At 38.3% G+C, this 17,659-nt stretch overlaps 2 protein-coding genes across 3 annotated transcripts; both read right to left on the bottom strand.

The window, feature by feature from the left end:
* Positions 1-957: 957 nt before the first annotated feature.
* On the bottom strand, positions 958-4,778 carry LOC108987296 (probable acylpyruvase FAHD1, mitochondrial). The gene is made up of 7 exons (XM_018960183.2): positions 4,564-4,778; positions 4,335-4,500; positions 3,988-4,040; positions 3,058-3,120; positions 2,640-2,690; positions 2,422-2,539; positions 958-1,321 (listed from the first exon to the last, which is right to left on the bottom strand). The coding sequence occupies exons 1-7, from the start codon at positions 4,666-4,668 to the stop codon at positions 1,206-1,208; spliced, it is 672 nt and encodes a 223-aa protein (XP_018815728.1). The 5' UTR covers positions 4,669-4,778; the 3' UTR covers positions 958-1,205.
* Positions 4,779-5,390: 612 nt separating this feature from the next.
* Positions 5,391-12,011, bottom strand: LOC108987293 (lipoamide acyltransferase component of branched-chain alpha-keto acid dehydrogenase complex, mitochondrial). 2 transcript variants are annotated; one of them, XM_035692358.1, is made up of 9 exons: positions 11,509-11,974; positions 10,745-10,891; positions 9,924-10,049; positions 9,112-9,527; positions 8,365-8,612; positions 7,682-7,770; positions 6,554-6,781; positions 5,772-5,933; positions 5,391-5,660 (listed from the first exon to the last, which is right to left on the bottom strand). In XM_035692358.1, exons 1-8 carry the CDS (start codon positions 11,707-11,709, stop codon positions 5,820-5,822), a joined length of 1,569 nt encoding a protein of 522 aa, XP_035548251.1. In that variant the 5' UTR covers positions 11,710-11,974; the 3' UTR covers positions 5,391-5,660; positions 5,772-5,819. The 2 variants fall into 2 exon arrangements, with proteins under 2 accessions (XP_035548251.1, XP_018815726.2); XM_018960181.2 differs by having other exon boundaries at positions 5,391-5,933; positions 11,509-12,011.
* Positions 12,012-17,659: the final 5,648 nt, after the last annotated feature.

Below are 17,659 nucleotides of genomic sequence, written 5' to 3' on the forward strand. Positions count from 1 at the left end.
GAAAGGTTTGACTTTGGAATGGTTATGGAGGGGATACAAATAACAGGTCTAGATATACCAGTCACAACCCATCAAAGAGCCATCGTTAGGAAGCAAGGGAGAAAATAGAGGAAGGGAACAAGACAAGAAGGGTGTCCGAGAAAAAGATGGCAGTCCAGGCATGCCAAGCCTAGCCCATCAAATTGTCATCATTAGGAGGCAAGTGAGAACATAGAGGAGGGGAACAAGACAAAAAGGAAAAGAAGGGTGTCCGAGAAGAAAAAAATTGATTAGAAAAAGGAGAAAATAGAGGAAGGAAAGTTAGACACGCAAAGAGTGAGGAGACATAAAAGATGTCATTCCTCACCACTCTCAAGGGCCTCTAAAAAAGGAGATATGATCGGAACAAAATGATCTTTAATCTCACGACGAGAGCTTTAGAGATATTTTTTCTAAAAAATGGAATCTCTAATTTTCATTATACATAGAGAAATAAGAGGCTATGAGAAATTATAAAATACTCATATTATGGTGAATTTTCCCTCCAAACGATTCGTGGGCGTAGACCCTAGGCCGAATCACATAAACCTTTGTCTCTATCTCTATTTACATTTTCAATATTCTTTTTCTATTTACAGTTATAGATGCACAAATGGGCACCGATCGCCACCCCTAATCGCCACCGTAGGCTTCAAAATGCTTCATTGAGGTCCAAACCGACACTGTACCCATAAATCAAGAATGAGTATTTATCTCATTCCAGCTTGTTGTACGATTTTTGGCATTAACAAATTAATTACCCCTCTTGTCATTATTGCTTGGCAAAGACAATCACCATCTCAATCAACTGATGCACTCTTTCGTGTGTAGGAAAAAACTGCGCCCTTCCATGTATGTGAATTGGTGATGGCAAATATTATAAACCGTGGTAGTGCTTGTCTTCATTTTGGGGAGACAGAATGCACATGCTGCTAAACATTGGTGAATTCTACTCATTCATAAAAACGAGAGAAAATGGGTAATTATTCTACTTTCTGAAACTATTTATTCCGGACCCTTTTTAACTTTTTGGTTGTCTTTCAAAACAAGTGTTCAAATGGTGTGTCCTGTGAACACCTTCAAAAGAAAAAGAAGCCCTCATGTGAACGGCGGCCAATAAAACTAACAACTGAGTCAGCCCTCATGTGGTGGAGTCACAGATAGATAGTGGCTGCTGCTGGGAGTGATCAAGAACGTCCAAGCTTTTGCCGTTTTTCAATATTGAAGTAAACGTCCAGAAGGTTGGTTATGCCAGCGGTTATCTTTTGACCTGCTTTCACCGGGCCAACACCTTGGGGAGTGCCTGCACAAACAACATGAACAACACAATGATTGGGACCTCATTCTACATTCTTGTCTTAGAGAGGTTGATAACTCAGAAAAATATTTACCTTTCGTTTTTGTACTTTGGGGGGGGGGGGAGGGAGAATTCTACTTGGTTTAAACATGCCATGGCATCATTTTAGTACCAGAACTGGCAGTGGTACTCTAAATTACAATACTGCTACTTTTAAAGACATAAAATGTCTTTGCAATAAGAGCAGCTCAAGGAAAATTATTGCAAGAAAATGTTACGAGGAAAGTTACGTTGTGCAAAAGTAAAAAGGGGATTAGTAAGCTAATAAGAAGTCCTTCGTCTTCTCCTGTACGTCCTTGATGTGAATGTTGACCAGTCTGTTAAAAGAAGATTAACATTCTTTAACAGAAAAGACGGCATTAGCATTTTATGATAAGAACAAATCATTCCATTTTACACGGTTTCTAAAGTCTTGATAAAATCAATTATACAAAAGACATTCAAGGTGAGCCTAAACATCTGCCTCCTGTATACCAATAACTACAAGTACATGTTGTTAGTAACCACTCCCATGAATAAAAGAATAGAATATCATCTTCTGTCTGGGCCATTTAACGAGCAATCTTAACCATCCAAACTAAAACTTACATATAAAGATCTCCAAATTCCACTAGAACAAAACACATGGTAAATGACACTTTCTGCTAAGGAACTACCATTCATTGTTACTTATGTTGAAAAATTTAACTCAATCCAACTCAGACCTTATTTTAGCTTCAGTGTCTGTTTACCCCTTTGTCAAAAACAGTTGTTAACTAGGATGGAAACATGTGCGAACAGAGAAAATTATTCTTGATATTAAAAAACTATGCTTTTAAAAGTGATTTTGTCTTTTCATGCATGTTTTTGTACAAATAGCATCAATTTTCAAAATGAGGTTTGAACTATGCCAAAGAAAAAAAATGAGGTTTGAGCTGCACAATTTCAATATAAAGGGATAAGTTGTTAATCACCATCTCAATTTCAGTCAGGAAATAGAATTCTACAGATATTGTTCAAGTAATTATAGTTCAATAACTGTAGCAGAAACAATGACCAGGCAATACCTGTTAGTATGACATCTCCTTCCAGAAGTGTCATGATAGAACTAATATGGCTAATGAGAAATGGGATCTTAAACATCATATCCTTGGTTGAGCCCTTCTGTCGTACTTCTCCATCAACCTGTGATGAGCCAAATCCAGTCAACCTGAAGTAATTTGGAATGACTAGAAACTAAGCATTTGGTGAAGTAAAAAGAAAAGAAAGAATGAAGATTTTGAACCTTTAACCACAATTCTAAGTTGTCAGGGTCTGGCACCATTGCCTTGGGCAGCTGCATATATATTTTGGAGATTCAAATAAGAAAGTGGAAAAGTTCATGGAGAGGAAGAGTAATGCATATAATCATGGGTTGTGCAAGCGCCGTGCACTCCTTTTGAAAAAGAGTGGGGTCTACCATTAAAAAATTAATTTTTTCATGTGGGTCCCATATTTACTTACTTTTTTCAAAAGTAGTACGCGGCACATGCGCACTCTATGACTACAAATATCATTTCTGTTTCTGATATAAAATAGTATTAGTAACTTCTCATCTCCACATGTGCTGAGTGCACCTGTTTGATCTCAAATAACTTCTGATCCAATTTAGTACAATATCAGCAGAAAGAGAGGAATTGAAAAAAGTACAGTTCATTTCTTACAACTGAACTGATTGGGGTAAAGGTGTCTTGCCCTTTAGCTACTGTCCATGGAAGACCTGCAGACTGGCACATTTACCAAGAGATAGAAACCACATTAAGTAATAAAAAACGGCATGCACTTATCTGAATGCAGGAGAGAAGCAGTACATGGATGTGAAACTGCATGAGTTAATCCTGTAAGAAAATAAAAGATTCTGCAACAGCCTCATGCCATTCTCAGTTTACTAAGCTAACACTCCAACTCCGTTAGATCTGCATCCAACTTGTGGCAAGAGTAAAGGAATACATAAAATCTTGCTAAATCTCTTTAAAGTGTGCAGCAACTTTTTAAGTGTAATGACCAAAGAAAGCTCAAGCCGCAATTGGGCTTATACTCCAAAAGGACTAGCCAATGATTGGAGCTCATTGGAATCATTCTAAACCGTAAGAACTTTTTATCTCAGACAATGTGTAAAACACCACCCTGGCTAGCTACAGTCTGGTAACACTGAAAGAACTAGTCACTATAACAATTGGAACTCATTGAAACCATTGTAAACCATAAAAAATTCTCTCCAATGTGGGATCCCATTGACTACCTAAATCTCTTTAAAGTAAACACCAAATTCCTAAACTCAATCTTGGTGCCACGATGTTACTTTTTACTATGTTAACATGCTTGTGGCAAAAATTCGACTATAATATTCATTTCATCCACATGAAGATGTGACAAAATCTTCTTAATACTAAACATCCAATTACCGGTAAAGAAAGAACTACTAGCACTAAGAATGTTAAAACTCAGTCAAGGAAGAATTGCATGAAGAGGTGGTAAAATAGGAACAATCTAACTAACAATAATCACTATGATTCAGAGAGCTACCTTAGAGTAACCATAAAATTCTAGAGATCCTAATCCCAATTAATATTTTACAAGATCGAAAAGTGAACCTTCGCAGAAGCTTGAATTTCCCTGGCAGTCATATCCAGTGCCAGAGCGTATCCTGGGTCACCGAAACGTTAAGCTATTTGATTTAAAAAAATATCAAAACAAACATACTCCATAAAGTAGAATAATTCAATAAATAATCATGCAGATAAATAAATTCGTAGAAAATTAGGAAAATTGTGATCATAATATTTAGTGGTTTTACTCTTTCTTACTTGTCAAAAATCAATAAAAAAAATATTTAGTGGTTTTACTTATATAAAAAAAATATTTATTGGTTCATGCGAAATCCAAATACAGAAAAATAAAGTTTTATGAATACATAGTAGGTTTGAATTTAAGAAGGTACCCGCAACAAAGTCCATGGCAATGGCCTCAGGAACATCGCGAGCTTTCTGGCCGATCACGACCGCAAGCTCGACCTCATGATCCAGAGACCCCCAGGGGTGGGGGATTTGGATTGTTCCTCCATTTTCCAAGTAGGACGACGTGGGTTTCAGAAACAAAACCGGCTCCTATTAACAAAAACAACGTCTAATTCAATTCAAGAGAGCAAAGGAAACAGAGGGAGGGGAGACCTTGGGGACGGCGTTGCCGAGTTCTTTGGCATGAGCAGCGTAGTTTCTGCCCACAGCGACGATCTTTGTGCCCACGCTCAATAGCTGCTGATATGCCGCTGCCATCTCCCAAAACAATGTTTTTACCTATACGTCTACAACTTCAAGCAGCCTACGAGAAATGTCAGAAACCAACGCCCTCAGCTTCCGTCTATGTCAATTTTAGTCGCTGTGTTGGGCTGGGCCAATGATTGTTTTTTTTTTCTTTAATAAAACAAAATGATTATGTCATGTATCGGGTACTGAAATAAATAATAATTATCTTACTTAGTCCCACAATGCAAACCCAGACCCGCCCAAATGAGAACGGGAGCTATAGGCTATTTAGGCTTTAGGCCCATCATCACATGTAGAACTCTAGCTTATATTGTGTTTGTTTAGATAGTAAGATGAGATGAATTGAGATGATTTATAAATAGTAATGAGATTATTAATTAAAATTATATAAGATGAAATGAGATGATTTCATTTAACCTTTGTATCCAAACAGGCTCTAAAATGAGCGTTTAACCCAAGATAAAGAAAATCTCAATGTGTTCGTCACAAAAAACAATCTCATCTTATTATTACAAATTTTTAAAATTTTCAAACAAAATATAATAAACAATTCAATTTTTTCAAATCTCAAAACAGTAATAATATTAAAAAATAATATTCTAACAATATTTTGTTTAACTTTTAACTTTCATCTAAAACTATCTCATCTCATCTCATCTCATTATCCAAACGGGGCCTTAGTCTGATATTTTATTATCTCAAAAGCGCAAAATCATTCAAGGAAAGCATCATTGAAATTTGAAGCATAAGGCTTAATGTGAGTTTTGAACAAGATGTCTTGGCTGCTTTTTATCCTTTCAGATAGAAGCATAGAGAAAGCCAGCTGAACATATATAGAGAAACTTCTTGTGATCTTTCAAGCAGCAACAATGGCAACACCACTGCAATCCACCCTTATTTGTTCCCTTTTTGAAACAAAGTAACAAATGCCATAGCAACTTATTTGTGTGGATCGCTGTACATTTTGACTTGACTGCTCAATATTCAGACAAGAACAGGAGTTGCTTCCAATTTAAGTTTAATGAACCTTAATTACAGTGTCTGACATATCATTTCATATGCAACATGAACAGCTCCGGTTTGACTGCTCAATATTCAGACAAGAACAGAAGTTGCTTCCAATTTAAGTTGAATGAACCTTAATTCCAGAGTCTGACATATCATTTCATATGCAACATGAACAGCTCCGGTTTCTCAGTAAATTGTTTCCACTCATTGCAGAATCTTGCAACAGTCGCCCCATCCAAAACTCTATGATCTGCGCCTATATTAACCTGAGAAGGAAAATACCGTTTCAGATTGGACATATTATTTCATCTATCAAAACTAAAAGGCTCATTACATGTTAAGCACAAAAACAATAGTTACTAAACACTTTTTTTATATCAAATAGACAAATACCAATTTATTTCGGTTATTTGTAATCATAATCAATCTGTATATGCTAAAGAACTACAGAATATATACTACTGTGGCAAAGGGACAATAACTAAAACGCCTATATTAAGATGAATGATTTGTATAAGTTCTAAATAAACAAGTCCCCCTGCGCAAACTCTTGTAGAAAAATAGACCCTACCTTAAAAAAGTGTAAAAAAACTATAATTTATTAGTGAGGCCCATTTTTTACAAATGGCTTGCACGAAACTTGTCTATTTGGAGCTTGTACCTAACATTACTCATGTATTAATGACCATAAATCTAAAAACATATCTAAATTAAGAATCTCTTCCTTCCCTTTCAGTAAAATAATTGAACAATGTGTATGCTGTGATTTATAATGATATCATTTGGTAGGAAAGTATCTTGAGTTTTCTAGGCGTAGGCAATCAGTCTTATAGTATATTAATTCTTGAGATATGAGTGAAACCCAGATGAATAACTCATTGCTTACAGTCATGATTGATGCAGGATATATACTGCCATCATCTGCAAATTGTGGAACTTTCTGAATCCGGCCAATTGCAATAATGGACACTTCAGGTAAGTTGAGGAGTGGCGAACCAAATTTTCCACCAATTGCTCCAATATTGCTTAACGTAATTGTTCCGCCACAAATATCCACAGGATTAAGCTTGTTACCCAGTGCCAATTGTTGTAATCTAGATAGTTCCTTTGTTATCTATAAATCACATTTGGAAATATGAATATCGAAAAGTAAAGCATGGGATTATGACGGGTTTAAGGAAGTAAGAAGAAGAAGAAAAGATATTAGGCACTATGCCATCATTAACTGCACATATATATGATTATATTGGGACATTGACCACCAAAAGCAACCCATTTGGGGGAGTAAATGCAACCTATTGCAATAACCTATATTTCAAAGTTACTATTTCCAAGCTAAATAGTAAACCCGCATGTTATGTTTCCTTATTAAAACCCTATAGTCAAAGCAAGCAATAGCCCAAGAAGCAGTAGCACAGCAGCGCATGAGATGCCAGCAGAAGCAACTGTTGAGCAAATTGCCTCTGTTGCCTTCGCAAATCATCAATTGATAGTTGCTCACTGGTTCAAGCAATTTGTTGAGTACTATGATTTTAGGGTGGATAAGCCAATAAATGATATGTCAAATCCGGAGGTTTAGAACCCAAAAATATCCTGATTGCATTGCAAATACTATGGACATTTGCTGCCGATTAATCTATTGCTAGTGAGTACAAAAAGATAAAAACTATTATTATATATGTAAAATACATAGAACAAAATTGTTTGCGCAATAAAATATATACTATTGCATTAAAGAAAATGTAACACTTCATTGCCTTAGTTGCTGATTATGAGATGGACAATCAACTTTCTCTTCTTTGTAAAGTAACGAAAAAATTAAAGACAGAGTGGTTATAATGAAATGGAATTTTACTAAATGTAATTATAGCAGAGTTTCAAGCAAAAGATCATGTTTCCCACTGGTCTGTGTTTCTTGGAGAAACCAACAAGGAATGTGGGAAGAATAAAAAGTTCACACTTGAATAATGTAGAATGGAAAGGAAGTAAAATTAAGAAGCTCCACAAAACTAACCTCCAAAATTGAAAGCGATTGGACATTCTTTATGTTTGGTACAACAAGACCATATGGAGTAGCCATGGCAATTCCAATATTGTGAGAACCTATGATAATAAACAAGTAGCCAACTTGTATCAAAACCTTGAACAAAGGCAATGAAATTATTTGTAACCCTTTTGAGTCTCAATCATTCCAATTTGTTTTGGAGCAATCAAGATAAGCGCCTAAGGATATTCACTATAAAAGTATTACTCTTACTCTTTGAGTGGTGCTAGAGCCACTGGGAGGATTCAACTAGAACAGTATGGTGAACAGTGAAAATTTTGCCTGTTTCATATCAACCCCGTGAAATCCTCACAGTATATTTATCATTCTTTTTGGCTAATGGAATTATAAAAACACTTTCACATGATTTGCTACTTACTATCTTGCCTAATACCAACCTTAACCATATAAATAAGCAAACTCAATTAAAGAAAAGTTTATATAATCCAGAAAATCCATATGAAAAGAAACACTTTTACATATACAATAATGGCCTAGAGTATGAAGTGGAGTGAAACCGTCTCAACGATACAGAGAGAAAGTTCTTACATTAGCTCATGTGATACATAATATGATTAGCAGCCAATTTTCTCAATTCATATAAGCAGCTGTTCTTATCCAAAATGCAGAAGCAGTAGAAATGGCAAGTCTACCTTTGAGGATGACCTCAAGTGATGACTCATTGAAGCAACTGTTCATTAAGGGATACTTGCTCAAGGCCATTGAAAGAGACTTAATCAGTGATGGAAGGAAAGTGTGCTTAACATCTGGATCAGAATTATTATTCTGGAAAGATGCTTTAAGCTTCACTAGTGCATCACAATTGATCTCATCCACAAAATGAAAGTGTGGAACTTGTGCAGCCATGGACATTGACTTTACCATTGATCGCTGGAAACCCCTGAAAGAACAGATATAAGTAGCTTGCCTATCACCCTAACTCTGTCGCAGTTACAGTACTAAAACAAACATTCCACATGAATCCGTTTCATTGCACATGATGCCAAATAACAAGCTATAAGGAGTTGTGTGCACATTGATACAGCTACTGAATCTAAATTTCATGTCAGATTTGTCTCCTTAAACTCAGACTTGTAAACAACTATTTCTTTTCCTTTTTATTTTATATGAAGATCCATGAAACCACAATCACATGCCATGTCCTCCGTTAGAAGGAAAAAGATGAGCAAGATTCTGGCTGCACAGGTCAATAGCTTGGATTCCTATCTACCCTTAACCAAATCAAGAATGGCAAAAGTGAATTATAACACCTCTATAGTATAGGTACTGCCAAGTTTATCATGGTTTTGTCCATGTTACAGATTATAGGGCAGAGAGTCCTTCTGTTTTTCTTATCTTTTGAAGGAGAGTTTCCAATTCATTTTTGCATCCAAGATTACCTTAGGGAAACTGTCTTATCTTCATATCCATAGTTCCATCCAACGTCAGCTGATACATGGGGATGGTCCTCTTCTCCTTCAAGAAACTGCCTTCCCCCGTCAGCAGCACTCAAGGAAGCAGATGGATCTTTAAAGATTCCTTTCTGGACAGCATATTTGAGCACGTCTTCTTTTAGTACCCTCCCATCTTCACCAGTTCCCAGGATGTCATATATATCTACACCATGTTGCTTTGCAAGATGCCGGACAGCAGGTGTTGATAGAACTCCACCAATGTTATTTTTCCTTGGCTGTGAATCAAGTGACACTGCTTTTTCCATACCATCATGAGTTGGAGTGGGGTTTTCTGGAACATAAGAAGCCAGGTCTGGAACCTGAGCTTCCTCAACAAAAATCTTTAAAAGAGTTTCTCCAACCTGCAATTTCAGTAGAATCATAATCTTCTTTAAGGATCAAAGTAGAAGAAAGAAAGCTGACCTGTGTTCAGATAATTTCCTGTCTTTTCAAGTCCTCAATGCCTCTAAAACTTGCTCAAACCTACTTAATGTACTTAAAAGAATCCAGCATTCCATGCCCTCTTCCAGAAACAGTAAAAGATAAGCGTGATTTTTATTATCCCTTGATTCCTAGCTGTTATGTTTAACACAGTTTCTGATTGAAGCCAAATTAACTGCCTATGCATCTCTGACAACCCCTTAGAAAACAGGAAACTTTCAAACTATGTAAAAACAGTCGTAGGGTTGAATATAAATTGCGTGAAGATAAGAATGGAAAGAGGCTAAGTTCCAAAAAGTAGTATTTTTAATTCTCACCTTCACAATGTCACTGGGAACATAAAGAATCTGAGCAACTTTTCCTTTGTAACGACTAGTTATTTCTATAGTTGCTTTGTCACTTTGAACTTCACAAATTGGTTGAAACTCTTCAATTTGATCCCCCTGCCAGGGTAAACGTATCAACAATTATCTCTGCTGACTTATTCAAAACATACGCTAGGTTAATTATAATGGATGGTAGGTAAATGCATAGATAATCAACCAGAAAAGCCAATTTATGACTGAGGTCGACTATCCTATTTCACCAACAGTGCAGAATATGACAAATTTCATTTTTCAACAGGAGAAAGAAACCTTACATTTCCCAGGAAACCATGGAAAGAACAACAATATGATTAAAATGATACTAAATAACACTTCTCCTTAACATGTATTCTATCACTCTCTCACAAAAGGGCCTAGACTCCCACACAAAGGCTAAACTCCCCCTCATAAGGGAGCCCAACATGTAAAATACTCAATCATAATATGGGTGAAATATCGAGCCATGATTGAAACTACCGACTTTTACTCAAATACCATGTTAAATAACTAACTTTTCCAGAAGCTTAAGTTGATAGGAAGAGGTGAAATTTAATAATTTAATATATATTGTAACAAACATCTACAAGCCTCCATATACATACAAAAAACCTACTGAAAAGTTTGGAAATACCGAGAAGAGCATTAATAGTATAGAACATGGAAGAAAAAGAGAAATTCAGCACCTATCCACGGCTCCAACCAAGCCTTTGGCATATTTACCAACCAAATAAATTAGAAGATATAAACATGCAACATTATCATCATTCACTCACCTCCTTCACAAACCATTTAAGAAGTTCACATTCGGCAATACCTTCCCCAGTTTGAGCTAATGGTACATCAACTATCCCACCCGATGGAAGTTCTGCCAAAACATGACTTGAAAAGCAAAATCTCTTCCCAGTATATGGACTATTGAACTGCAAAAATGGAAAAGGGAGACATCAGAAACGCTAACAAGATCTTGAAAAGGATGTTTTCTAATTTGTGGGGTTCTACAGTATCACGGTTCAAAGACTTGAGACTTATCGACACGATTGATTTGATTAATTGAGGACCACTTGACATACCCATTCCGACCACTAAAGCCCAGTGCACGAGATCAATAATGGATAGGTCTGAAGCCATTCAGGTGGAAAATGGATCAAGCAAAGAACCTCAATATGGCAATTGAAATTCAAGGTTAAAACAACAGCTTGGAAAATTAGAATGTATGTTTCTGTTTAGGAAGCTATTCAATTACAATTCATCCAAGAGGTGTCTGCGCCCATTCAACATTCTCCAGGAAAGCAATGCATAAAGGCCGTGATAATTGATGTATGGTACTGGGGCACCATTCCCTCACAAGAACGACAAAATACAAGAAACAGCGCCTACGCAATTTGAATTGCACTAACCTAAAAACCCAAAATTAAATTGTAATCATAGACTGTGCCATGACCTATTATTGACTAACAAAGCAACGAGGCAAAAGATACAAAGAGTACGCTTAAACAACCCCGGGATTACTTTAAGTGTAAAAGGGCAGGGGACACACATAAATTCGATTATCAGCGGAGCGAAACGACAGCAAAGCGGACGTAGAAAAGGCAATCCGAGAGGAGGAGAATCGTTGAAATGGAGGATCGAGCTCCGAGGCAACCAGAGCTGGGATCATAGCTTGAGAGGCGTACGGAGACAGCCACCGCGCACCGGAGCTCCAAGAAATCTTCTGCAAAATCCTCCGACCGATCATCATTCGCCGGTGTCCGTACGATAGAGCTACAGCGTTTTTTCCGGCTTGTTTAATATAAATTTAGCCTTACTTGTTGAGTTTTTATTGGAAAAACAGTCCAACTCCTGAGTGAACAGATTTGTGAGGTCTCGAATTTCGAATCTTCGATCGTTCGAACTCCGAACAATCAACGCGAAAGGTTTCACTACGATTATTGGGACAGAGACGAACAGATATGACGTTATTAATAAATGTTATCCGAAAACGATTTTGATCTTAAGTTTAGTAATCCACGTATTAGAGCATTCCTTACTAAATGCATCTTTAAAATTTAGAAAATGCCGCAGCCACCTTTATTTAACACCGTTTTTAGTCCCGCTTGACGTGTCCACGCCACTTTAACAATCCTCCTCTTTTTTTATTTTCACTTGCTTCCCGCATTTGACTTTCACTATCACTTCTGCACTTTCACTTTTCACTTTTCACCTCTGAACCTACGCTTTCTTTTTTTTTTTTTTTTTATTCCAATCGTCTGCACTTTCACCCATTTTATTTTCCCAAAAACCAGTGCCGACTGGGGTACACATTGAAATGCCACCATGTTGAATGTACGTACTTCCATTTCTCCAGTAAATGGGTAAAATGAAACCATTTAATAGCATAACATAGATACTGCCTACAACTATATTTTGTTGCAAATTTACACAACCTTGGAACCAAACCAATTTATACATATATTTTTTTTTTTTGACACATACATACTTACTAAGCTTCAAAGCTTCAAGAACAAAACTCAATTTCATCAGCTTCTTGGAACCAAACCGCAGAAACAGAACATCAAACTTTTTCGTGAAAGGAGATTGCAGAGTGGGTAGGTGTTCTTTACATGAATTATATAATTTCAGTCGAAGAGAGTAAGTCGAGCTTAAAAATTCCTACCATTCTGCAACATATTTTGTTATTTTTTTTTTTTATAAGAAACCAAACTTTCATTCATAAAAAATATTACAGACAATTATCAAGCCAAATGACCTAAGAAATAAAGTCCGGAATACAATCCCACCACATAGCGACATCATCCACATTTTTAGCATACCTAGCTAAACCATGAGCAGCCTTACTGCCCTCTCTAGGAACATAAACAAAAGAACACTCAACAAAGCAAGAAGAAATAGACTTAATATCCTGATAAAGCAGCCCCAGCAAAGAACCAGCCATGTTATTATGCTCCAGCGCCTCCACCACTAACAAGCAATCAGACTCAACTTGTATTCTTGAGATACCCATGCTGACACACAATTGAAGACCCCGAAGAACAGCTATTAGCTCCACAGCTTCTGGTTCCTCAACTTCACTCTCAGCCTTTGACGCAGCCATCAGCACCTTCCTTTTATCGTCCCGCAGAATACACACAACACCTGATTTGCACAACTCTCCAAACACTGCACCATCAACATTAACCTTTAGCAGACCTAGTAGAGGAGCTGTCCAGTGAAAATGGTGCTTTGCTTGCACCCGAGACTTCAAATGAAGCTGTACATAATTCCTTATTAAACCCAACGCATTATCAGCAACAGTTTTTGGGTTCAACAGCACCTGCTCATGCACCATTTGATTACGCCAATACCAAAGACTCCAAGCAACAATAAAGAAAAGAAGTAATTTATCCCTATATACCCCTGACACAAGAGTAAAGCAATCTCACAAATTTTCAGATTATGATCCAAATGCATATCAGGTAATAATTCGTGCCACAAGCACAATAAGCTATCACAAGTAAGCAAAACATGATTGAGATCTTCACATATAAAACCACAAAAGTTGCAACAAGGATCTATTTGCACATGTCGCCTTACTAAATTCTGTTTTGATGGAAGGCCATCTTTACAAGCGCGCCAAGCAAATATTTTAATCTTACTTGGAACTGGCATCCTCCATAGTTGCTTCCATAACACATGCCTAGAACTTGCTGATGAAGTCTCAGCAACAAGAGAACCCATGCTGGACTTAATAAACCTGTAGCAACTTTTAACACTAAAGTCCCCCGACCTCTCATGAGCCCAAATACATTTATCAGCATTAACACTTGAACAAACAACAATCTTGAGAATATCAGACACCATATTTGGATTGAAAAGAGATCTAAGTTTGTGGACATTCCAATTTCCTGCATCTACATCCATCAGAGAAGCCACCACATCCTCTTGAACTTCCAATGAACCATGAGAAATTTCAGAACATAAAACCCCATGACTAGGAACCCACTGATCAGACCAAACTTTAACAGTTCTCCCATTAGCAACACACCATCTACTCCCTCTAAGGACCCACTTCTTAGCTTCCCAAATACCCCTCCAAGTAAACGAAGGAGAGTGGCCCAGACCAGCTTGTGCAAAAGCTGAAGTAGGAAAATATCGAACCTTGAATAATCTAAAAAGTAAGGATCCCTCATTCTGCAGCAACCACCACCCCCTGCTTAGCCAAAAGAGCTAAGTTGAAAGTCCTCAAGTCCTTAAAACCCAAGCCTCCACCTACCTTAGGCTCACACATTTTTGCCCAACTCAACCAATGGATCTTCCTTTCCACCCCTTTTTGACCCCACCAGAATTTTGCCATTAATCCCTCCAAATCAGAACACAGAGTAGAAGGCAATAAAAAACAACTCATTGCATACATAGGAATCGATTGTGCCACAGCTTTCAAGAGAATTTCCTTCCCCCTATTGAAAGTAACTATTCCTTCCAACTTTGGAGTTTTTGCCACACACGTTGTTTAATAGAAATAAATGCCCGATGCCTTGATCTGCCCACCATAGGTGGAAGACCTAAGTACTTTTCATATTGCTGGGTCTCACTATTACCCCACAATTGCTTTAAAACAGCTTGGACCTCTCGACGGACATTATTACTAAACACCATGGCTATTTTCTCCTTATAAATTTTCTGACTTGAGACAGATTCAAAAAAATCTAAAACAGCCTGCACTCGTCTATTTTCTGCAATATCAGCCTTACAAAAAATAACACAATCATCTGCAAACATCAAATGATTAATGGATGGAGCACCCTGGCAAATTCTCAACCCCAAAATCCCTCGCCTCAACCCTTCTTTCGACAATAAAGAAATCAAACCTTCAGAACAAAGCAGGAATAAATAAGAGGACAAGGGGTCTCCTTGCCGCAAGCCCCTAGAAGGATAAACAGGTCCTTTAGGCTTGCCATTAATCAAGATAGAGAACGAAACTGAACGAACACAAACCATGATTAGAGAAACAATATGGGGAGCAAACCCCATCACTTCCATAACTGATTGAAGAAAGCCCCACTCCACTCTGTTATAGGCCTTGCTCATATCTAATTTGATAGACATGAACCCTTTTTTGCCTCTAGTTTTCCTCTTTAAGAAATGTACCAGTTCATACGCAATCAAAACATTATCCGTGATTAGACGCCTAGAACAAAGGCACTCTGACTCTCATCAATAACAGAGGGCATAACAACTTTCAAACGATTTGCTAACACCTTAGCAATGATCTTATAGGCCACATTACAAAGGCTAATGGGTCTATAGTCACTAACGTTTGATGGAGACTATTTTTTCGGAATTAAACAAATGAAAGTGTGATTTAAAGAAGCTGGAAACACACCTAAATTAAGAGCATTCAGAACTGCTGCAGTTAATGACTCCCCCACCACATGCCAATATTTTTGATAAAATATTGGCGACATGCCATCTGGTCCCGGAGCTAAATAGGGATGCATTTGGTGAATAGCAGCCTTCACCTCATCAGCAGAAAAAACCATTGACAGCTGTTCATTCATCTGAGAGCTAACACGACCAGCTAAAGACTCCAAAAAATCCAACGATCCACTTGGAGAAGATGTAGTAAATAGAGAATTAAAATAGTCCAGAATAACCCTATCTCTCCCTTCCGAAACCTGCCAGATCCCATTGTCATCCTAAATTTTCAGTAATTTATTCTTCCTACATCTCTGAGTAGCCTTCATATGGAAATACCGAGAGTTTTGATCCCCATCCTTCAGCCAAAAAGCCTTTGATCGTTGACGCCACATAGCTTCATCTCGCTCAAGCCATTTCTGCATCTCACTTTTGGCTAACTCATTCTCATCCTTACCCTCCCCCATAAATCCCTTCTCATGAACCTTAGCCAACTGCCGCCTAGCATTTTGAAGATTCTTTTGTACATGACCAAAGGACTACCTATTCCACATTGACAACCTACGGCCACAAGTCTGGATCATAATTTGCACATCCCTAAAGCTGGTCTGAGATGAACAATTGCTCCAACTCTCTCTAATAATATTCTCACAACCTTCCTCGCCCACCCACATGGCTTCGAATTTAAAAGCTTTTTTGTATCTGGGAAATTCTTCAACACCCGTCAGCTCCACCCAAATAGGAACATGATCCAAATAGGCTACTACACCATGAGAAACACAAGCATTTGGGAATAAATGCAACCAAGCAGAATTAGCTAAACCTCGATCAAGGCGTTCACTAACACACTGGTTACCTGCCCGCTGATTACACCAAGTAAAGGGATAGCTTTTGTAACCTAAATCCCTCAAACCACATCCATCTACCACTTCCCTAACAGACTGAATTTGCCACTCAGGCCATGGTCTACCCCCCAAATTTCTCATTGTGAGACAAAACTTCGTTAAAATCTCCCAATAACAACCATGGGCTACTATTGACACGACACAAGCCTTTTATTAAATCCCAAGTCTGATCCCTCTGAGATGCATCTGGGTTACCGTAAATACCAGTAAAAAACCAAGCCATCGACCCACCCGATTTAACAACAGCATCAATATGCGAATTAGAGTAATTTATAATAGAGAGATCAACATCATTCCCCCATAACAGAGCCAAACCCCCCTTCCGACCACAACATCCAAACGGTAAACAATTACCAAAACCAAGTTTGAACTTACAGAGATTAAACTCACGAACAGAGAGCCGCGTCTCCTGCAAGAACAATACATCAGGAGCTTCCCTTTTGACCAAGTCACAAAGGGTTCGAATGCCCCGTGGGTTCCCAAGCCCACGAGCATTCCAACTCATTATTTTCATGGTTCCCGGCGGTGCTGGACACCAGCCGCCGCCGATATAACTGCTGAATCATCTGCTTCCTCACCCGCAGTAGGCAAAGCCAAAGAACATTTCTTAGAAAAGCCACCAACGGAAAGCGCTAGACTCTCCTTCTCGACGTAAGATTTCCGCTTTCGCCCAACCCCTTGAGGAGCAGAGGCCTTCTGGCTAGAACTCGGCGTTTTACTTATTACCGACACTCGTTTCCAACGTTTAGAATGAACCCCATCAGGCCTTAATAGACACTGAGACTCACACAACAGAGAGCCCTCTTGATCATCAACTAGCCCCTTTTCGGAACTACAAGCCATAGAAACCACAAGCCCAGCCAGTGAATGAGAATCCAATGGGCATTCCAAGTCCACGGGCCCATCAACTAACTGAGGAGCTAAAACCGTCGATTTTTCACACTCCACGACTTTGCTGTTAAGATTCCCCAAAGATTGATATTCCCCACGATCGAAATGGTTATAAATCTGCTCCGAACTTGTCGCCCCAGCAAAATCCTTCTGACGCCCCATCTTCAACGTATCCATAATATCAAAATCCGTAACTGTCGGATCGTGATTTACTCTAGCACTTCCTAAAGGAACGTCCCCGGAAACCCCTGCAGGAGCGCCACCACTAGGCACTGCCTCCGCCACCCCAGCTAATGACACCGGAGGAGAGCTGCTACCATCCACAGGCTAGTTAAGTACCTTCTTCACCAGTGTAAAAAAACGACCACGATCCCCATTACTGGTGGCGCACAGCCAAGCATCGTAGGGAAGGCAATCTCCCTTAGATGGGTGGGAAATACAGTCCTTCTCCGCATGCCCCAAGCAACCACATCTATAACAAAAATCTTGTAACCTCTCATA

Source organism: Juglans regia, chromosome 7 (genome assembly GCF_001411555.2).
Source record: "Juglans regia cultivar Chandler chromosome 7, Walnut 2.0, whole genome shotgun sequence".
Taxonomy (NCBI): domain Eukaryota; kingdom Viridiplantae; phylum Streptophyta; class Magnoliopsida; order Fagales; family Juglandaceae; genus Juglans; species Juglans regia.